The following is a 23247-nucleotide window of genomic DNA, read 5'->3' on the forward strand; positions in this document are numbered from 1 at the left end:
CGCTGACAGGTGAAGGGGCTATGTTGACCCGCCCTGCTGTAGCCTCCGCGCACTGTAGCAGCGCACGCCCCAGTCCTCCTGCAGCAGGTCATTATGACCCTTCGCTCACGCGCACGGCGCTCTGATGTGACTACACGCCGCTCGCCCGCGCACGCGGTGCGGTGATGCGACACGCTGCCTCGGTAACTGGCGGCCTTACCGTGGTGTCAGCATACCTGCCCAACATGTCAGTGGACAGCCCATGCCCTATCACGGGCACGCGCACTGTAACCACCCACATTTAATGCGGTGGTTGGGCTGGCTTCCTGCAGAAGGCTAGCTGCCACCGGACACGTGGCGGTGCTGGTTTTAGCGGCCGCTTCCCCAGGGGCACGTGGCGGCACCGGACCTTCTCCCTGGACGGAAGGGAGGTCCGGGCCGCCCTGGCTGGCACAGGCGCACAGGTCCCCTTGGGGTCCGGCCTCCACACGTAGGGGCCCAAGACCACCCCGTGGTGGTCCGAGCCCGTAGTAGCTGTTCCTGAGGACCTTATCCTCGTGGGCACATGGAGGCGCGGACCTGCTAGAGCGTGGGGGGAGGTCCGGAGACCGTGTCCCCAGCTATCAGGCCTGGGCCATATGCCCCGTCACCCAAAGGCTTAGTGCGAGGTTACGGATAACCTCACACCCCTCGGGTTGGACACACTAACAGGAGATACCCCTATCTGTATGTACCGACAGTTACAATTAGAATTCCCAGTATGCATATTTCTAAATTGAAAATTTGAAGCATCCGTGTTGAAAGCCATCTTTAATATCTTGTCAGATAAACATGTAACTTCAGTTGGTTGCGTGATAGAACAGTATAATGGATATGTTTGGACTTTAATTAGATGGAAGTGCAATATTTGGTGCCTCTGCAAATGACGAATGAGACCATATTTTCATTGTTAATGCTGATTAAATTCCCTTTAGGCGTGATGACAAGCACCAGGCTGTGTCAACAATAAAATTTATGGTGTATTTGTTTTTTTATTACTCATGTGGGATACTTATTGTATTTGATACAAAAGTGCTAGGAATACAAAAAAAACTTTCAATGGTACAATACCTTAAAAGTCAAGTTCTTATAGGCCCAAACTAAGTCTCTTGCGCCAATGGACGCCGGTAATTGTTGCACATATGTAAGAATCCAGTGAGTTGTTCATGTTGTAGAGTAAAAGTAGAGAGAATGACAAATGACAAGAGTTGTAAGAGTTCTCAAGTGATTCTCATTGACAGGATTATTTACATATATATTGAAGCGTCCCCTCATCAGAGGTGACTAAATGTGATATAAATATCAGTCCCAGGAGGCTGATAACACATTTATTACATTAGATGGTTCATTACCGTACAAACCGTCGAGGTAGCGGGCACTGAAGCGCCACTATCAAGAGGGACAACATAAGGACTACAAACCAAACCAAAGTGCCAATGAAATCTAAGATAACATCAGAGTCTTGCACCATGGTAAGCTTCCTGTGGAGACCCTGAACCACAGGCAAGGTTGGGTGCAGGACGGCGACCTACTCAACAAGTCTAACCACACCCGCGGAGGGGAATAATAAAGATCATGCATGGATATATCAAGGTTGAGGCTAGGGTTCATTTGCGATAAAGCGAGGTTTTACACATGCAAGGGTTCATTTAATAAAAGAGTTTTCTTAAGACATTTCTATAGTAATCGAATAATAAGTGGGGTTGATCCTACACAAAGGATCCAAGTTTTAATACTACTGGACTCCTCATCCACAGTAGCTAACTGCACAACTGCCGGGCACTTTCAAAACAACTCACGCCACAAAACCAATCATCCCAAAATGTCTATTGCAGTGACCATGCCGTAACTCGTCCAATACCGTGGACACGGCTATTCGAATAGATTTTACACTCTGCAGAGGTTGTACACTTTACCCACAAGTAGGGTACCGCACTACGAACACCTTAATGTCGCGGCGGATCCTAACAAAGCCATTACCCACCTTAGCTGAATCTAACTAGCCAACGCGGAAGCAACCATGGGGTTAATGACCTATCAACAAGGTCATAACCGGGACATACTCACACAGATCGTATTCCTTCTCCATGATCTCCCGTTGTTCACCCGCTCTCCTTTTGGCTAGCAGAACAACTAGTGGGGTTTATGCTAAGCCGTTGCCCACACAACGGTCGAGTGGTTGTACGATAAGTGGATTAGGCAAGATGACACCTCAGTTCATCCTTACATTGACAAGATGGACATCTCCCAACCATGCTCAACCACAAAGGTACAAGCACACTAGTGGCATTTCACACAGAAAACACCATCCATCTCATCGGGTTATATCTTTTTTTTTATTTTCCCAAAATCCCGTTTTTATCTTTTAAAACACTCACACCCTTATTTTCGGTAAAGCGCTTTGTGATCATGATTAAAATATAATAAAGGGAATGAAAGGTAATAAGCATCTCTAGCAGTAGTTAACATCTAACAGAGCAAATCCTATATAGACATTAACCTAGGTCATCAAGGAATAGTCATAGCAATCAAGGGGTGGCTATCCAACCATATCTTACGATAAAACAATGCATTTTATAAAACAGGCCAATAGGTTGCGTTTATAAAACTGGGATAAATGTGCATCAAAGGATGGGATTGGAGTTGCCGTCCTCAAAGCCTTTCGGAAGCTCCTCCTCGAGGTATGGGTCTTCGAGCTCCGGCTCGCGGTCCTGCTCCTCCTCGGTCACACTGTCGGCTACAACACACAGACAACCACACAATAAAACAAAGTTTGCCGACGAGCTAAAAAGGAAAATAGAGAGCTTCGACTAAAAATAGAGGAGGCTATTATATTTGTTGGATGTGGATCTTGGGACTTGGAGAGAGTATTTGATGCGTGGTGGAGTTTGGAATCGATTCAGAACATAATGTCGCATGAAATGGGGGCTGCGGACTGCATAAGGAGGAAAAGTGGAGGGGGTCATGCACAAGTCTGCCTTTCTTCTTCCTCGAGACAGAACAGGAGGGGGAGGGGAATAGTAGGAGGGGGTGCGGCCAGGCCATGGGCGTCGGCCCCCTGGCGCATGGCAACACCCGGGGAGGGGGAAAAAATAGAGAGGAGGCCGAGGGGGTCCGATTCCGGCCCTCACCTCGTGCGGAGACGGTCTACGGCGGGCTGTCCACGGTGATGGGGGGTGGGCGGCAATGGTGAGCAGCGGCGGCGAGCTGCAGCGTGAGGTAGAGAGGGAGAGGTTTTTGGGCGGTGTGGGCGGAGTGAGCGGCGGCTTGGGGTCTGATTTATAGGCCGAGAGGAAGAGGGGGGATGGCCGGCGTGGGGGGGGGGTCATGGGCAGTACAGGAGCCTCGCCATTAATGGCAGCCGGGATGCTCGGGGACAAAGCGCGAGCTGCGAGGGTGAGGGGACGGGACAGGACAAGCCGGCGCAGCAGCCGGCCGCACGCTGGCTTGGCGTGTACGGGCAGCAGCGGGTCGTGCGCTGGTCCGCGCGTGCACGCAAGGAGCAGGCTACAGCTCGAGCAGGCAGTAGGCAGCACAGGGGAGAAAAGAAAGAGGAAGCCAGCGCAAAAAAAAAGAGTCTGGAAAAAAAGTTTTAAGAGAGAAATAAAATGGATTTAAACAAAATACGAGAAAAGAAAAGATAGGACACGCGCGCGGCGCCGATGATGGCGGCCGGGCAGGCGCACACGGCCGACCGCAACACGATGGTGATGTAACGGGACGGCGGGGCTAGTGGAAAAGGAAAAGGGACGGGCGGCTCTGCGAAAAAAGAGGAAGAGACTACGCCATGTCGCAATAGATGTCAAAGGGTTGTGACACCTCGGGTTGAGCGAAGACTGGAGCAGTGGTAAGATGATTCCTAAGAACATGGAATGCATCATCACACTTTTGATCCCAAGAGAATTTGACACCTTTCTTTAATAACTCGGTCATAGGTTTGGCTATTCTGGAGAAATCTGGAATGAACCGACGATAGTAGCCTGCTAGACCAAGGAAACTACGGATCTGATGGACTGAGGTTGGAGGTTTCCAATCCATCACTTCCTGTACTTTACTGGGATCGACGGATATTCCGTCACCAGAAATGGTATGGCCCAGGAATTTTACGGTATCCAACCAAAATGTGGCAGAACCAACCTGAATTATACCGGCTCAAGTACGCGAGTCCACTCCAGAGGGCTCCAACGTGCTTAAAATGGTATAATCCCTTGGCCTGTCGGGTAACGTCCCGATAAACCACCGATACACAGGATCAATAAGGTTACCTCACACGAAGGTGAGTCCAGAGATACAGTCACCATCATATGTTACATCACGGGGATTTACTTTACAAGAGTTTTCAAAAGCAATACATTACAAACTGCTAAAGCTATGGTTTTTGGCAGCGGAAAACATACGCGTCAATGTACAGCACGTCGTCTAGACAAATGTCATGCTAAGCCCGAGCACGACATCACTTGGGATCATTAGTGTTGGTCGGAGACGGATCCCATTTCATGGACCAACCTTCTGGAAAAGCACAGGGCCAAGGCAAGGGAAGAGTAGGGTCTTCAAGGACTATACCTGAAAAATATGAAACTAGCAAGGCTGAGTATACTAATACTCAGCAAGGCTCACCCGGGATTGGGTATACTTTAGCCTATAACTAGACTTATGAAGGCTTATAATAGTTCTGGGTTTAGTTTCAGCTGAAAAGCAACTAAGAGTAGATCCTTATTTTCAACTTTTAGCTTTCAAGTTCTATGTGATTATTCATTCTAAATGAGCACCTATAGCTATTCAATCATGGTAGAATCTTTGGTCAAACATCATCTTTGATAATCATATGATTGCTTTTATTACTCAATGTGGAAAAGGGGATAAGCAATCTCATTCATCGTGAGAGGCGGACGATTCCTGAATCGAGATTCAACCTTGCAAGGTAAACCTAACTCACACGCTTGGAACACCACAGGGTCATTCCGAAGCAACCATTTACCTTTCATTCCGACTCGTGGATCAGATCCACCACAAGCGATTGCAGGACCATACGCACTTCCAAAGTGCAGAACGTACGTCTGTAGCGCGACTACAAAACCCGTACTCCTGGTTGCCCTTGCAACACGTATTCCCACACGTCGAACATAAGTAACCAGAAGAAGCAAGACGAGTGGTGGGAGGTATGTCCACTACTCGGGCCGATTGGCTACTAGGCTTACCGCTTACCATATTTCGCGGAATGTGGCTAGTACTTTCAAACACTTAACCAGCACTTCAACACGCTGCGACCTTAACAGATTCAACAACACAGATAGGGTATCACCTCAACCATGATACCTCACAAAACTCCCGTCCGGCATCCTTATAGTGATAACAAAAATATAAGCATTACAACTCCTATATCGCGCGAGTGACAGGAAATCACCCGACTTCTACCGGTCCTATTAGCATAGCATCTAATCGATATGAACTCAGGTGCAATACATTGGTTCCTAGGATTCATGCATCTAGGGTTTCATCTCAACTCTTAGACTTAATGCAAGGTATAATATAAGTATAAGATTGCATAATGTAGTAATTTGAAATACTGGGTTATGCACCGGGGCTTGCCTTTACTGGTGGGGCTGAAGTCAGAAATGTCAATATCTTTTGAACTTTGGTTCGGGGCTTCAGATAATCCTTTGGTGACATTCATTTGGTCTTCAGAAACATTCTCTGTGGACTCCAAGAAGATCTCGCAGGTACCGTTGCCGAAAGTAATCGTATCTACATGCAATGCAACATTTCATTCAAAGTGTGCACATAAAACTACCTTACTTCATAATACACTTGCAATCCAGCACTCATATAACACACTACTCTCATAACAACCAAAAAGATCTAAAACTAAACTTAAATAGAGCTTCAAGAGGACATCCAATTAGGATCGGCTACTTGTTGAAGATTACAACAGAGCCGATGGGAACAACAGGGGTTTAGCCGATTGATGAGTGCATCGGGTTCCTAGATGATCGATGAAATCATTGATTACTTTGGTAGAAGGATGATTCCTAAAGCAGTTGTCTTAACTGAGATGTGCTTAAGTGTTGTTCTAGGTAACTAGGTGTGGTTATATCGACTCGATTACGTCAGCACAACAATTGAGTGACATATAGCCAAATGGAGTGTGGTTAAGGGTATATGACTGATATATATATAGCCGATCTCTCAGTCGATAAATCGACTGATAGAAGTGTGTGGATATGGATGGGGAAACTAAGGATTGATCGGCTATAACTGATATGGAGAGGAATTAAAATCGGCTTGGCTCGACCGATGGCAAGAACCCTAAGACTGTGTGTGCATCTCCGATACACCGTCTAGGTGCAGCCGATGTAGGAAAGAACAAAGGAATTATATCGACAGTAGCCGATACCAGAAAGGTAACGACCGTATCAGCTAACCAGCCGATGGTAGAAACATATCAAGAGGAATGTTTTGGCTGACAGTTGTTACACAGAAACATCATAGACTTAAGGAAACGGATGCTTAGTGGCTGAGCTATTAGCCGCCATGGAAGCATAGCAGCAGAGATATATTAGCTAAGCAGCAAATGCACCTGAACTAACAAGGATCTTTATACGAAGAGAACCTTAATGAAATGACAATCAAAACAAGGACAGAGTCTGGATGGCAGGAATTTGAGTACTCGTGTGAAAAGATTAACTAGAGATCACCCATCTGTACTTGAGACATACACTTGATGGTCTATATTCAGCTACAACACATGCATACAACACAAGGTATAATAAAGCACTCATTTCCTAAGATTTAACCTAGATCACAATTCAAGGACTTTCAATTCAAAATCACAACATATAACTTGTAGATTTTAACCTAGGTGTCACACCCGGTTTAGAAAAGGTAACCGAATGCATCCCATATGTGAGCCAGGATCAAGTTCCGCACATACAGTAGACGTCACAAGCGATTATCCGAACAATGCATTAACGAATAAGAGTATAATAGTACTTTATTACATGACCGACAGTCTTAACCTTAAGCGAATAAATAAACGTCGATAAATAGCAGCGGACTTCAACTTCACAGGCAGTTGACTGGAAGGCACTCGCCTAGAAATCTCCAATGTCTTCGGGAAACTCCGGAAAGTTATCTTGTTCTGAGCAGCATTGGTTTTAATAAAGCAAGCGTGAGTACACTTATGGTTGGTACTCAGCAAGTGGAATAAATTATATGACATGCAAGGCCAAATCAAGGATAAGCTGACATGGTTTGACTGCGATAAGCATTTTAGTTGGTCAAGTTTTATTTAGCAAGCATTAACTAGATTTAAGTTTATACCAACCCTTATATAAAAACTGATTAAATAAACAACATCAACCATAAAGAACAGCAGCTTAAATCATCTTCAAGTTCAATTATCATGTGAGGGTCCAAGCCGCTCTTAACCGTGAGCACGGCTGATATATCAGTTTTCACTCTGCAGAGGTTGTACACATTACCCACAGCTCGTGTTCCCCTTTATGCCCGGGTTTGCAAGGCCCTTAAACACTTCTGAGGTGAGTGGCAGGGATTCACTACGAGGCCTTTACAAAGACTCCCTATCTTGTGACAATCCGCTAAGGTTTCAAGCCAAAGCGGTCATAACCCTCCCTATTGAGGAAAATACCTTAGCCAAGGTTCACATAGCTATGTGCCTCAAAGGACCGAGCTATACTCCATCAATGCAACCCCTCTTGCCCTTTCGGTAAGATCATCACAAGCTAGGGTTTCTAATTAATTAGCCAAGACCAGAGCCATATAATACTGTGGTTGTACTGTTTTCCTGGGTGGTTCTCCATTTTCCAATTCATTCGATAAGCTTGTTTGATTGCCATAACCATATTCCAAAGGACATGAGAGATATAGGAGGTAACATGATCTCCAAACATCCAAAAACTATTATTAAGCATCTAGCGTAGCTATAACATAAATAAAACAACCCAGGTTTAAACAAGGAAGTTAATTAAAATCTAGTCATATCCTTATTTGGGTTCCTTCATATTCTAGACACATGCATGCATAAAAGTAAAGGTGTAATTGTGACATTAATAGGACTGAAAACATGATCAAGGGCCACTTGCCTTCGTTAGCAAACTGCTGCTGCTCAGGAAATTCTTCAAAGTCTTGCCCCTGTGGATCCTCGAACTGCGCACTGTGACAGTTCGTGTATTTGTAATGCTAGGAATATATTTTGTTAGGGTGAGATATGTGTTTGTTAGTATAAAGCTTGTGAGTGTTTATGTGTAGTTTTTGAAAATTTAAAGTGCAAGTAAAAAGGGGTATTTTTGTAATTACAGAAAAACCTAGGGTTGTTTTTGCAAAATGTATTTGGATTAGGGTAATTTCAAAATAAGAGAAATATATTTTTTTTTCTTACTTTATGTCTTGTAAAAATAAATATTATTTATCCAAAAGTTTCATTTAAAATGTGTATGTTGAAGTGTGTAAAAATTATGGGTAAAATGGTAAAAACAAGGGTGTTTGTGTAATTTTATAAAAGTACAAGTCCTTTTATGCAAATGTTTGATTTACAAAAGTAACTTTTAAATTTACTCAGGACTAGAGTGTAAAAGTGCAAGTCATCATGACGAGTCTATCCCGTCATCATGACGTGTCATAAATATTTGCATTTAGGTCCTGAATTTTATAAAATTTCATTCTTTAGGACAAACACAATACAAATCCAACTTTTGTTCAAAAATGCACGTGTAAAAATATAAGTTTCGAGTTTTTGAACTTGAGCCCTAAAGCAACGTTGTAGAGTTTGAAAAACTCTCCAACTTTCGTTTTGGGCATTTCTTCATTTGGGTTTTGGATTGATGGGAAATTTTATTTTACAAACAAGTCCCTGCAATTTTCTGATTTTGCGCACAAGTCCTTGGGAGGGTTCCATTTCTCCTTCTCTGCTCTCCCTTTCCCTGGCGCCCTGCCTTTTTCTCCCATCCAGTTGACCAGCGTTATCTCCTTCCCTCTCTCTCCTTTATCCTTTCTCTGGTGCTCATCCTCTTCCAGGGCGGCGCCCAGGGGCGCTTCTGCCCGGGCGGCGGCGGCACACGGCGGGCGGCTCAGCTCCGGGCGAGCGTGGCCCCAGGCGGCGCGGCTCGGCGGAGCGGAGCGCGGGAGCCAGAGCGGGAGCTGGCGGCGGCTCAGGCGCTGCAGGTGGACGCGGAGTGCGCGAGCGCCGGGCTCAGGCGGCTGGCGGCCATAGGCGCGGGGGTGGCGCGCCAGCAGAGCGCGAGGGCGGCGCGTGGGCGCGCAGGCGCGGGCGCTCTGCAGGCGGGCCCGGCCCGAGCGGCGGCCGCAGCGGTGCGGGCGCGCAGGCGGAGTGCGGTCCAGGAGAGCGGCCTAGGCGCGCAGGCGACAGAGCGGCTGCGCGCGGGCGTTGGGGCGAGCGACGGCAAGGGCGGCCAGCAGTGCGGCACGCGCGCGGGAGCTGGAGGTGAGCGCGGGCCGGCGCGACGGCTGGCGAGGGGCGACGGCTTGGCACAGATTGGGCGAGGGCTAGCGCAGCGCGGTGCGGGCCACGGCGCAGCGGGAGGAGCAGCGTGCGCGGGCGAGCGGTGCACGGTGGAGTGCCCGAGCGGGCTGGCGGCTGCGGCTCGCGGGCGACAGTGGGAGCAAGCGCGGCAGCAGGCAGTGCGGTGTGCGGCCCGGCAAGGCGGCAGGCGCGGCCATGGCTCGGGTGGTGTGGAAGCAGGCAGTGGGTGGCTCCAGGCGTGGCGCGGAACGGTGTGCGAAGCGCGCGCGGCAGCAGGCGTCCGCGACGCGGGGGGAGCGCGTGAGCAAGTGCTGTGTGCGGCGACTTGACTGGAGCGCGGACACAGGGAACCGGTGAGGATACGGCAGTGGCACGAACGAGCGCGCGCAGGTGGAGGAGAGGCCGAGCAGGACGACGACGTGCAGGCGTGCGTGTGCGGGTGCGAGACCGGCGGCGCGTTGTGGAACGGTCCGCGCGAACTTGAGCGCGGAGTTCGCGGTGCGAGAACGCGCAGGCACACGTATGCGGAAGTGTCGACGAGGCTGTCGGTGATGGTGCAGGAAGGAGGCGGTCGCCAGTCTGGGACACCGCCATCAATGGAGCACGCCCGACGAAGGCCGACGAATTGAAAGGAAGGATGCGAGCTCGCTCGCTCATGAGATGAACGAGGAGCGGCGAGCTGAAAGGAAAGGCGGCAAAGTGGAGGTGGCAACCGGATGCGATGAGCTCAGAGGAGCCACGCACAGTGAGCTCCCTCGGTCCTCGCGGAGGCGAAGAGGCGTTTATGGCGCGGCGAGTCAGAAAGGTGGAGTTACGGAGTGAAGGCAGTAGTCGGGCGTGACGAGCTCGGAGGAGATGCTGGGCAACCAGGCATGACGAACTCCCTTCATCTATACGGAAGTCGAGGCGGGAGCAACGCGACGCGAGTTTGACGTGCAACGCATGACCGGCGAACTTCTTCATCAACCACGGAATCTCGTCATCGCCGAGCTCATCTTATCACCGATTTTGTTCATCGCGGGAATTCACTTTCTGCCCATTCTTCCTCCACATTCGAAACTACCCCAAGGTTTGCCCTGATTCGCTGAATCCTTCTAATACCGGCGATTCCTTTGCTGGAATATCGTCGTTATCTTCCTGTTATCTGTTTTCCCCAACCAGGGACTTAATTGCTTTAATCTAAAAAGATCTAGGGTGTTTTCTATAAGATTTCCAGAGCTTTCTTTATTTCAACTCAGTGAACTTCTATATTTCATAAATTTTCCTAGGAAGTTCACAAAAATGTAAAATCAGTTTTGTTTGAAACCCTAAATCCAACCCTACAAGTTTTATGTTGTAATCTTGAGTGAAAATCTTGACTTGTGATCTAGGTTAAATGTTAGAGAAATAGAATGAATGCTTTATTTGTACATTGTGTTGTATGCACATGATATAGCTGAAAAGTAATCATAGGAGGTATGTCTCAAGTATAGATATGTGATATCTAGTTAATATTTTCACCCAAGTATTCATATCCCTGCCGTCAAGACATTGTTCTCGTCTTGATTGCAATCTCCTTAAGCCCCTTTTCGTATAAGGATTCCTGTTAGTTCATGTGTATCTGCTGCTTAGTTAATACATCTCGACGGCTATGCTTCAGTGGCGGCTATTAGCTCAGCCGCTAAGCATCCGTTTTCCTTGAGTTTATGATGTTCCCGTGTAACAGCTGTCGGTCGATACTTCTACCATCGGCTGATTAGCTGATACAGTTGTTACCTTTCTAGTATCGGCTGCTGCCGATACAATTCCTTTGTTCTGTCCTACGTCGGCTGCACCTAGACACTGTATCAGAGTTACACGCACGACCTTAAGATTCTTGTTATCGGCCGATCCAAGCCGATTCTAGTCGTTTTCCGTATCGGTCAAATATGGCCGATCAATCCTTAGTTTCCCCATCCTTGTCCACACACTTCCATCAGCCGATTTATCGACGGAGAGATCGGCTACATATCTATCGGTCACATACCCTTAACCACACTTCTATCGGCTATACGTCACTCAATTGTTGTGCTGACGTAATTGAGTCAATACAACCACACCCAGATACCCAGAATAACACTTAAGCACATCTTAGTTAAGACCATTGCTTTAGGAATCATCCTTCTGCCAAGGTAATCGATGCTTTCATCGATCATCTAGGAAACCGATGTACCTTTTCATCGACTAAACCTCTGTTGTTTCCAATCGGCTCTGTTGTAATCTGCAACGAGTAGCCGATTCTATTTAGTTGTCCACCTAAAACTCTGTCTAGGTTTAGCTCAAATCTTTTTGGGTGGTTATGTGAATAGTGTGTCATATAAGTGCTGGATTGCAACTTTACTGTGAAATAAAATAGTTTTGTGTGCATGCTTGAATGTAATGTTGCATTACATGTAGATACGACTACTTCGGCAACGGTACTTACGAGATCTCCCAGAAGTCTACGGCGGATGTTCCTGAAGACCAAATAAACGTCACCAAGGAAGTGGCTGAAGCCCCGAACCAAAGTTCGGAAGATATTGACATTTCTGACTTCAGTCCCACCAGTAAAGGCAAGCCCCGGACATATCCCATTACTTTATCTACACTGCAATCTATGTTTATTTATATTATATCTTGCATTAAGTCTAGGAGTTGAAGTGAAACCCTAGATGCATGAATCCTAGGAATCCAATGTAATGCTTCCGAGTCCTTATCGGATAGTTGCTCCGCTAATAGGACCGGTAGAAGTCGAGTGATTTCCTGTCACTCGCGCGACATAGGAGTTGCATGTTTACATTTCTGCAACCACTATAAGGATGACGGACAGGGTCATGTGTTGTATCATGACCTGGAAGTTTACCCTGTCTGTTTTGATAAAAGCTTTAAGGTCGAAATGTGTGGTAGTGGTGGCTAAGTTTTTGAAAGTACTAGCCACATGCCGCGAAATATGGTAAGCGGTAAGCCTAGTAACCAATCGGCCCGGCAAGTGGACATACCTCCCACCACTCGATTTTATGTTATGTTCACACGCACCGACGTGTGGGAGTACGTTCTGCAAGGCAGACAGGAATACGGGTTTTGTAGTCGCGCTACAGACGTATGTCCTGCACACATTGGGTGTGCGTACGGTCCTACAGTCGCTTGTGGTGGACCTGATCCACGACCCGGAATGAAAGGCAAACGGTTGCTTCGGAATGCCCTGTTGGTGTTCCAAGCGTGTGTGTTAGGTTTACCTTGCAAGGTTAAATTCGATTCGAATCGTCCGCCTCTCACGAAGATTGAGATTGCTTATCCCTTTTACCACATCGAGTAAAAAGTGTAATTGTTGAAGAAATAATCTTGATGGATGATAATCACTACCTTGCTTGCTTAGTGTAGGTGCTAATCTAGAATAAATACTCAACTAGAAGATGAAAGCTAAAACTTGAAAGTAGTTCATACTCTTTGTTGCCTTTCAGCTGAAAATAAACCCAGAGCCCTCACAATGCCTTCATGAGTCTAGTTATGGGCTAAGTATACCCAATCCCGGGTAAGCCTTGCTGAGTATTAGTATACTCAGCCTTGCTAGTTTTATGTTTTTCAGGCAAAGCCTTTGAAGATCCTACTCTTTCCCTGTCATGGCCCTGTGCTCTTCCAGAAGATTGGTCCGAGGAATGGGATCCGTCCCCGGCCAACACTGATGATATCGAGTGATGTCGTGCCCGGGCTTAGCATGACATCCGTCTTGACGACGTGTTGTAATCGTCGCGTATGTTTTCCGCTGCCAAAAACCATAGCTTTAATGTTTGGTAATCTTTTCTCTAGATTTGAAACTTCATACTTCTTTTGGAAACTCTTGTAATGTAATTCTCTGTAATGTAAAATATGATGGTGATTGTATCTCTGGACTCACCTTCGTGTGAGGTAACCTTATTTGATCCTGTGTATCGGTGGTTTATCGGGACGTTACCCGACAGGCCAAGGGATTATACCGTTTGAAGCACGTTGGAGCCCTCGGGAATGGACTCGCGTACTTGAGCCGGTATAATTCAGGTTGGTTCTGCCACAGCTGGTATCAGAGCTATAAGGTTACCCTGGAGATACATTTTACCTTAAAAACTGCTTTCAGTATAAAAGTTTGACCAACAAAATGTTTGGCAAAGCCGCGTTAGATTCGTTAAGAATTGTACTTAGTACGTAAAGCCCTAGGGTAATGCTTATAAGGGAATTAAAGGTGGCTATAGTATATGTATATATAACTCTAACTACCAGCATTACTTTTCTGTCAAAACTTAAATTCATGCACAACCCCAACTTTATATTCTGTAACGACACATTCGACGATGAGGTAAGGAGGTAAGGATCCTCAGCCAACTGAGGGAGCTTGGCCTTCCTGTCGGTGATGCGAACCGAACGCTGTTTCTCAAGCAGTGGCCTACTTGAGATGCTGCCAATGTACCAACCTCGGTTGACTACATTGGGAGTATATGGTTCGGCGCAGGGTATGGCGATCGCAGATCATACCCCCGCATTTTGCGGTACCCCCGTGAATACGTTATCTCGATAATGTATGTTAACGTTGTCTGTACGGCGGTAATTGTACAGATGCTGTTTCTATAGTGAACAGTAATGTTTGGGGACGCTTTCATGACATGCTGGCATGAAAGGTTCGGTATATACATATTGTGTTTTCTGCAGGAATGCTAACCACGATTCGATAGGTTTTGAACGGTTAGGATTATCGACTAGATATTATAGGGAGAGACGTGTTTATATGATGCCACCGTACCTAACCACGTAAGACCAAGATTACTTGGCAGTTATTTTTGTTTGTGAGGACGTGTAGAACGTGCATACATCATGATATCTTGGATTGACCTGATTGCCTTGGTTGTTACATTGATGTACTGAAATATGCGCTTGTATCTGAATGCTTGTTTTGACTTTGTGTGGTAGGAACCGACATAATCTGCTAGGCTGACCTAAAGTGAAAAAGTCTTTTGTGAATCCCATGGGATGGGTCATGTTTAGACCCTATCACCGATCTTAGCGTGACAGCTAAATCAAACCCTTGATCGTGCTTTGAATCTGTTTCGGTAGAAGCATTGAACTTTTCCTTTGATGATTAAACCTTGATAACTATCATCAAATCCTTCAATCCATCATTTAGTGATCCATCTATCCTCTCCTGATGTTGTACCTTCAATTCTTGCTCAGATGATTTTGGACAAATTAAAAAAAGATGTATGACAATAATTATTTTTGGATATAATTCTACTGGTAAAAATCATGCATCATAACACATACCATCATGGTTAGTGCATGATGTTGCATCGTTATCGGAAGATCCGTAGACTAACTAACGAGTGTGCCTCCAGTACAACTTCGGGTATCTTGGGTTTCCTAAGATCTATCTTGTTGCTGTTGGCACTACAGGGTTGCTATTTCTCTTTTGTGGTGGTGTTTAATCACATGACCATGATGCCGTGTCGGAACCTAAGGCCTCATGTGTGCTGCAGCCATATGATTGAGCCATTAGGAGCGCACTGGTGACTAGGTCTATGTGATGTAACCCCACTGCAATCTCTTTCTATGCAACCTTACTAGTGTCCTAACTTTTGGTCTTCGTTTAAGGATATAGGACTGTCCAGGTGTTAGCTACGAGAGAACGATTGTAGGGTGCGAGTCACGTGCATCATCTACTCATGAGGGTATGCATCATACTTCACGCATTTTATATGTGCATACATTACAAGTATAATCATCTTTGCATCATGGGATATGCATCATTTGGTCAGCATCATGGCAATTGCATTGTATCTTATGCACCATCTTGATCATGTATGGGATCCCTCGTCCTCATGTTGCACCATCGTTATAATCATATATCTCAACAATGCATCACATTCATGATGATATACCAAGCATCGCATTTTGAGTTGGAGCATTTTGTCATTACTCCTTGATTGCATCGATATAAATAGGCATGTTTTGCAATCAACCTCATCTAAATCATTCAGATAATAAATTCTGAGCAAGAATGTTTCAAACATCACCTATCAGATGAGCTTTGTGATGAATGTCGCTGACATTTATCATCGTCATGGTGATCTTAACATTATGAGAACTTGATCACCTTTCTCTTTCTTCTCTTGTCATACTCATTCGTTATGCCAACTCCTATGCCATAGACAATCTATTGATGCTCTCGTTGTACTCATCTTGTCGTACTCCAATGGCTTTTACCATCAACATCAATCATCCCTAGTGTGATTGCCTTTTGTCACTTTTGATGTGTGATTTGCTTTTCTTCCCATAAAGAATCTTTCGTCCGAATCTCGGGACGAGATTCTTTTTAGGGGGAAGGCTGTGACAGTTCGTGTATTTGTAATGCTAGGAATATATTTTGTTAGGGTGAGATATGTGTTTGTTAGTATAAAGCTTGTGAGTGTTTATGTGTAGTTTTTGAAAATTTAAAGTGCAAGTAAAAAGGGGTATTTTTGTAATTACAGAAAAACCTAGGGTTGTTTTTGCAAAATGTATTTGGATTAGGGTAATTTCAAAATAAGAGAAATATATTTTTTTTCTTACTTTATGTCTTGTAAAAATAAATATTATTTATCCAAAAGTTTCATTTAAAATGTGTATGTTGAAGTGTGTAAAAATTATGGGTAAAATGGTAAAAACAAGGGTGTTTGTGTAATTTTATAAAAGTACAAGTCCTTTTATGCAAATGTTTGATTTACAAAAGTAACTTTTAAATTTACTCAGGACTAGAGTGTAAAAGTGCAAGTCATCATGACGAGTCTATCCCGTCATCATGACGTGTCATAAATATTTGCATTTAGGTCCTGAATTTTATAAAATTTCATTCTTTAGGACAAACACAATACAAATCCAACTTTTGTTCAAAAATGCACGTGTAAAAATATAAGTTTCGAGTTTTTGAACTTGAGCCCTAAAGCAACGTTGTAGAGTTTGAAAAACTCTCCAACTTTCGTTTTGGGCATTTCTTCATTTGGGTTTTGGATTGATGGGAAATTTTATTTTACAAACAAGTCCCTGCAATTTTCTGATTTTGCGCACAAGTCCTTGGGAGGGTTCCATTTCTCCTTCTCTGCTCTCCCTTTCCCTGGCGCCCTGCCTTTTTCTCCCATCCAGTTGACCAGCGTTATCTCCTTCCCTCTCTCTCCTTTATCCTTTCTCTGGTGCTCATCCTCTTCCAGGGCGGCGCCCAGGGGCGCTTCTGCCCGGGCGGCGGCGGCACACGGCGGGCGGCTCAGCTCCGGGCGAGCGTGGCCCCAGGCGGCGCGGCTCGGCGGAGCGGAGCGCGGGAGCCAGAGCGGGAGCTGGCGGCGGCTCAGGCGCTGCAGGTGGACGCGGAGTGCGCGAGCGCCGGGCTCAGGCGGCTGGCGGCCATAGGCGCGGGGGTGGCGCGCCAGCAGAGCGCGAGGGCGGCGCGTGGGCGCGCAGGCGCGGGCGCTCTGCAGGCGGGCCCGGCCCGAGCGGCGGCCGCAGCGGTGCGGGCGCGCAGGCGGAGTGCGGTCCAGGAGAGCGGCCTAGGCGCGCAGGCGACAGAGCGGCTGCGCGCGGGCGTTGGGGCGAGCGACGGCAAGGGCGGCCAGCAGTGCGGCACGCGCGCGGGAGCTGGAGGTGAGCGCGGGCCGGCGCGACGGCTGGCGAGGGGCGACGGCTTGGCACAGATTGGGCGAGGGCTAGCGCAGCGCGGTGCGGGCCACGGCGCAGCGGGAGGAGCAGCGTGCGCGGGCGAGCGGTGCACGGTGGAGTGCCCGAGCGGGCTGGCGGCTGCGGCTCGCGGGCGACAGTGGGAGCAAGCGCGGCAGCAGGCAGTGCGGTGTGCGGCCCGGCAAGGAGGCGGGCGCGGCCATGGCTCGGGTGGTGTGGAAGCAGGCAGTGGGTGGCTCCAGGCGTGGCGCGGAACGGTGTGCGAAGCGCGCGCGGCAGCAGGCGTCCGCGACGCGGGGGGAGCGCGTGAGCAAGTGCTGTGTGCGGCGACTTGACTGGAGCGCGGACACAGGGAACCGGTGAGGATACGGCAGTGGCACGAACGAGCGCGCGCAGGTGGAGGAGAGGCCGAGCAGGACGACGACGTGCAGGCGTGCGTGTGCGGGTGCGAGACCGGCGGCGCGTTGTGGAACGGTCCGCGCGAACTTGAGCGCGGAGTTCGCGGTGCGAGAACGCGCAGGCACACGTATGCGGAAGTGTCGACGAGGCTGTCGGTGATGGTGCAGGAAGGAGGCGGTCGCCAGTCTGGGACACCGCCATCAATGGAGCACGCCCGACGAAGGCCGACGAATTGAAAGGAAGGATGCGAGCTCGCTCGCTCATGAGATGCACGAGGAGCGGCGAGCTGAAAGGAAAGGCGGCAAAGTGGAGGTGGCAACCGGATGCGATGAGCTCAGAGGAGCCACGCACAGTGAGCTCCCTCGGTCCTCGCGGAGGCGAAGAGGCGTTTATGGCGCGGCGAGTCAGAAAGGCGGAGTTACGGAGTGAAGGCAGTAGTCGGGCGTGACGAGCTCGGAGGAGATGCTGGGCAACCAGGCACGACGAACTCCCTTCATCTATACGGAAGTTGAGGCGGGAGCAACGCGACGCGAGTTTGACGTGCAACGCATGACCGGCGAACTTCTTCATCAACCACGGAATCTCGTCATCGCCGAGCTCATCTTATCACCGATTTTGTTCATCGCGGGAATTCACTTTCTGCCCATTCTTCCTCCACATTCGAAACTACCCCAAGGTTTGCCCTGATTCGCTGAATCCTTCTAATACCGGCGATTCCTTTGCTGGAATATCGTCGTTATCTTCCTGTTATCTGTTTTCCCCAACCAGGGACTTAATTGCTTTAATCTAAAAAGATCTAGGGTGTTTTCTATAAGATTTCCAGAGCTTTCTTTATTTCAACTCAGTGAACTTCTATATTTCATAAATTTTCCTAGGAAGTTCACAAAAATGTAAAATCAGTTTTGTTTGAAACCCTAAATCCAACCCTACAAGTTTTATGTTGTAATCTTGAGTGAAAATCTTGACTTGTGATCTAGGTTAAATGTTAGAGAAATAGAATGAATGCTTTATTTGTACATTGTGTTGTATGCACGTGATATAGCTGAAAAGTAATCATAGGAGGTATGTCTCAAGTATAGATATGTGATATCTAGTTAATATTTTCACCCAAGTATTCATATCCCTGCCGTCAAGACATTGTTCTCGTCTTGATTGCAATCTCCTTAAGCCCCTTTTCGTATAAGGATTCCTGTTAGTTCATGTGTATCTGCTGCTTAGTTAATACATCTCGACGGCTATGCTTCAGTGGCGGCTATTAGCTCAGCCGCTAAGCATCCGTTTTCCTTGAGTTTATGATGTTCCCGTGTAACAGCTGTCGGTCGATACTTCTACCATCGGCTGATTAGCTGATACAGTTGTTACCTTTCTAGTATCGGCTGCTGCCGATACAATTCCTTTGTTCTGTCCTACATCGGCTGCACCTAGACACTGTATCAGAGTTACACGCACGACCTTAAGATTCTTGTTATCGGCCGATCCAAGCCGATTCTAGTCGTTTTCCGTATCGGTCAAATATGGCCGATCAATCCTTAGTTTCCCCATCCTTGTCCACACACTTCCATCAGCCGATTTATCGACGGAGAGATCGGCTACATATCTATCGGTCACATACCCTTAACCACACTTCTATCGGCTATACGTCACTCAATTGTTGTGCTGACGTAATTGAGTCGATACAACCACACCCAGATACCCAGAATAACACTTAAGCACATCTTAGTTAAGACCATTGCTTTAGGAATCATCCTTCTGCCAAGGTAATCGATGCTTTCATCGATCATCTAGGAAACCGATGTACCTTTTCATCGACTAAACCTCTGTTGTTTCCAATCGGCTCTGTTGTAATCTGCAACGAGTAGCCGATTCTATTTAGTTGTCCACCTAAAACTCTGTCTAGGTTTAGCTCAAATCTTTTTGGGTGGTTATGTGAATAGTGTGTCATATAAGTGCTGGATTGCAACTTTACTGTGAAATAAAATAGTTTTGTGTGCATGCTTGAATGTAATGTTGCATTACATGTAGATACGACTACTTCGGCAACGGTACTTACGAGATCTCCCAGAAGTCTACGGCGGATGTTCCTGAAGACCAAATAAACGTCACCAAGGAAGTGGCTGAAGCCCCGAACCAAAGTTCGGAAGATATTGACATTTCTGACTTCAGTCCCACCAGTAAAGGCAAGCCCCGGACATATCCCATTACTTTATCTACACTGCAATCTATGTTTATTTATATTATATCTTGCATTAAGTCTAGGAGTTGAAGTGAAACCCTAGATGCATGAATCCTAGGAATCCAATGTAATGCTTCCGAGTCCTTATCGGATAGTTGCTCCGCTAATAGGACCGGTAGAAGTCGAGTGATTTCCTGTCACTCGCGCGACATAGGAGTTGCATGTTTACATTTCTGCAACCACTATAAGGATGACGGACAGGGTCATGTGTTGTATCATGACCTGGAAGTTTACCCTGTCTGTTTTGATAAAAGCTTTAAGGTCGAAATGTGTGGTAGTGGTGGCTAAGTTTTTGAAAGTACTAGCCACATGCCGCGAAATATGGTAAGCGGTAAGCCTAGTAACCAATCGGCCCGGCAAGTGGACATACCTCCCACCACTCGATTTTATGTTATGTTCACACGCACCGACGTGTGGGAGTACGTTCTGCAAGGCAGACAGGAATACGGGTTTTGTAGTCGCGCTACAGACGTATGTCCTGCACACATTGGGTGTGCGTACGGTCCTACAGTCGCTTGTGGTGGACCTGATCCACGACCCGGAATGAAAGGCAAACGGTTGCTTCGGAATGCCCTGTTGGTGTTCCAAGCGTGTGTGTTAGGTTTACCTTGCAAGGTTAAATTCGATTCGAATCGTCCGCCTCTCACGAAGATTGAGATTGCTTATCCCTTTTACCACATCGAGTAAAAAGTGTAATTGTTGAAGAAATAATCTTGATGGATGATAATCACTACCTTGCTTGCTTAGTGTAGGTGCTAATCTAGAATAAATACTCAACTAGAAGATGAAAGCTAAAACTTGAAAGTAGTTCATACTCTTTGTTGCCTTTCAGCTGAAAATAAACCCAGAGCCCTCACAATGCCTTCATGAGTCTAGTTATGGGCTAAGTATACCCAATCCCGGGTAAGCCTTGCTGAGTATTAGTATACTCAGCCTTGCTAGTTTTATGTTTTTCAGGCAAAGCCTTTGAAGATCCTACTCTTTCCCTGTCATGGCCCTGTGCTCTTCCAGAAGATTGGTCCGAGGAATGGGATCCGTCCCCGGCCAACACTGATGATATCGAGTGATGTCGTGCCCGGGCTTAGCATGACATCCGTCTTGACGACGTGTTGTAATCGTCGCGTATGTTTTCCGCTGCCAAAAACCATAGCTTTAATGTTTGGTAATCTTTTCTCTAGATTTGAAACTTCATACTTCTTTTGGAAACTCTTGTAATGTAATTCTCTGTAATGTAAAATATGATGGTGATTGTATCTCTGGACTCACCTTCGTGTGAGGTAACCTTATTTAATCCTGTGTATCGGTGGTTTATCGGGACGTTACCCGACAGGCCAAGGGATTATACCGTTTGAAGCACGTTGGAGCCCTCGGGAATGGACTCGCGTACTTGAGCCGGTATAATTCAGGTTGGTTCTGCCACACGCACCGTCTAACGTCGCACACGAGCACATACAAGCAAACAAAATAAAATAAGAACAGTACACCAATCAATGAAAACAGAACAAAATAATATTTTAAAAACATTGTACAAGTCGTAAGGATCGCGTGAGCGCAAGAATCGATGAAATCGGAGTTAAAACGGAGAAGTTAGGGCTAAAACGGGGTTCCAGGGGCTTATCTGCGAAGATTTAGATCTAAAAGGACCTAAAACAGAGAAACCAGGGGCTAGATCGTAATTAAACCCTAGACAGAGGGGCTAGCACGCAAAACTGAGGGGTATTGGACGGCGGGTTCGATTTTGAAAGTCCTCAGGGGTCTAAACGGAAGAATCAGGACTAAAACGCAAATAGTTTTGAACTGAGACGGAGCGCGGGTTGATTTCGGAAAACTCAAAGGGCTTATTTGCAAAAGGGGCGCGGGTTGACCGGTTTCTAACTGCTTGACTCGCGATTGGATCTGTTGCGGGCCGATGGATCTAGATCGGACGGTGGAGATCGCGCTGGTGGGGGGAACAGCGCGGGAGCGGCGGCGGGGCGCCGGCGGCGAGGCGGAGGCGGCGGCGGTTCGCCGGACTTCAAGCGATAAAGCGATCCCCGGCTCGGTTTTGGGTCGAACTTGGACGGGAAGCGAGAGCGCGACACGGGGGACCGATCTAGGGCAAAAGGAGGCGGCGAAGACGACCGAGGCAACGGGGCGACAGCGAGCGGCGGCTCGGTTACTCCGGCGAGCTCGAGCGGGCACGGGAGCGCGGGAAGGAAAGGGAGAGACGGCCGGGAAGTTTCCTCACCACAATGCGGTGCCTCGGGGTGGCTCGTGCGACGGCGGGAAGTAGCGAGACGGCGGCGCGGCGGCGGACCGGAGCTCGAGCGGCGAAGGCGGCTCGGGGGCTAGGGTTTTGAGCGGGCGGCAGCTGCGGTTAGGGTTTAGGGTAGGCGGGGGGGCTGGCGGCGCTTAAATAGGGGGCGGGCGCGGGCGCCTGGGTGTGCGGGCCCGAGGCGGGGACGGCGCGGAGGGCGGACCGAGCTCGGACTCGAGCTCGGGTCCGGCTCGAGCGCGGGGGAGAGGAAGGGCCTGACAGGCGGGCCCCGCCTGTCAGCGCCGGAGAGAGGGAGAGAAGGGAGAGAGCGGAGACGGGAGCGAGGCCGCGGGGGAAAGGAGCGGGTTGGGCCGGGGCGAGGAAAGAGAGTGGGCCGCGCGCGCGAGAGAAGGAGGGATGAGAGGAGAAGGCCGCGAGCGGCTGGGCCGGCCAGGGAGAAGCGGGCCGCGCTGCAGGGGAAAGAAGGGAGAGGAAGGGGGGGTGGCCAGCCGGGCTGGGCTGGGCCCAAGGGGGAGAAAAGATGGGGGGGGGGAAGAGAAAGAGCAAATGCTTTTGAATTTGAATCAAGGAATTGAATTCAAACTTAAATCCAAATGAAATACAACCAAGGAGACAATGCAAAGAGCATGAATGCGCATGACATATATTTTCCTTATATTTATTTTATACTTTAAGAAAGTTGCTTATCAAAATCATGTAACCCTTTAACCTATCATGCCATTCAAATTATTTTTGTACTTTGCAAAAATTAGGGTGTTACAAACCTACCCCCCTTAAAAGGAATCTCGTCCTCGAGATTCGGCTGGGCTAGCAAAGAGCTGGGGAAAATCTGCCTGTAACTCATCCTCTCGTTCCCAGGTAGCCTCATCCTCTGAATGGTGACTCCACTGAACTCTGCACATTCGTATCCTCTTACTCCGGGTAATTCTCTCTGCCGTATCCAGTATTTTGATCGGGTGCTCCTCGTAAGTCAAGTCCTCCTGCACATCCAGTTCCTCCAGTGGCAACTGCTCCTCGGGTACCCTCAAGCACTTCTTCAACTGAGAGATATGAAACACATTGTGCACATCTGACAACCGTGCAGGTAACTCTAGTTGGTAAGCCACCTCGCCTTTCCGTTCTAGAATCTTGAACGGACCAATGTAACGAGGCGACAATTTCCCTTTGACCTTGAAT

The 23247-nt window shown here is 47.7% G+C and overlaps 1 protein-coding gene across 1 annotated transcript; it reads left to right on the plus strand.

Annotated features, from left to right (window-relative positions):
• The first annotated feature begins 3683 nt into the window (after positions 1-3683).
• On the plus strand, positions 3684-18634 carry LOC112903709 (dynein assembly factor 3, axonemal homolog). Its single transcript, XM_025972936.1, has 4 exons — positions 3684-3725; positions 9052-9478; positions 16658-17149; positions 18624-18634. Exons 1-4 carry the CDS (start codon positions 3684-3686, stop codon positions 18632-18634), a joined length of 972 nt encoding a protein of 323 aa, XP_025828721.1.
• Positions 18635-23247: the final 4613 nt, after the last annotated feature.

The sequence above is a fragment of the Panicum hallii genome, chromosome 8, assembly GCF_002211085.1.
Source record: "Panicum hallii strain FIL2 chromosome 8, PHallii_v3.1, whole genome shotgun sequence".
NCBI classification, from domain to species: Eukaryota; Viridiplantae; Streptophyta; class Magnoliopsida; order Poales; family Poaceae; genus Panicum; species Panicum hallii.

Bases quoted from the DNA above. Each gene is read 5' to 3' on its own strand.
- LOC112903709 (XM_025972936.1), top strand. From the start codon at position 3,684: ATGGCGGCCGGGCAGGCGCACACGGCCGACCGCAACACGATG. The intron at 3,726-9,051 runs GTGATGTAACGG...ATCCTCTTCCAG, and splicing joins CGGCCGACCGCAACACGATG to GGCGGCGCCCAGGGGCGCTT. The intron at 9,479-16,657 runs GTGAGCGCGGGC...TCTCCCATCCAG, and splicing joins CACGCGCGCGGGAGCTGGAG to TTGACCAGCGTTATCTCCTT.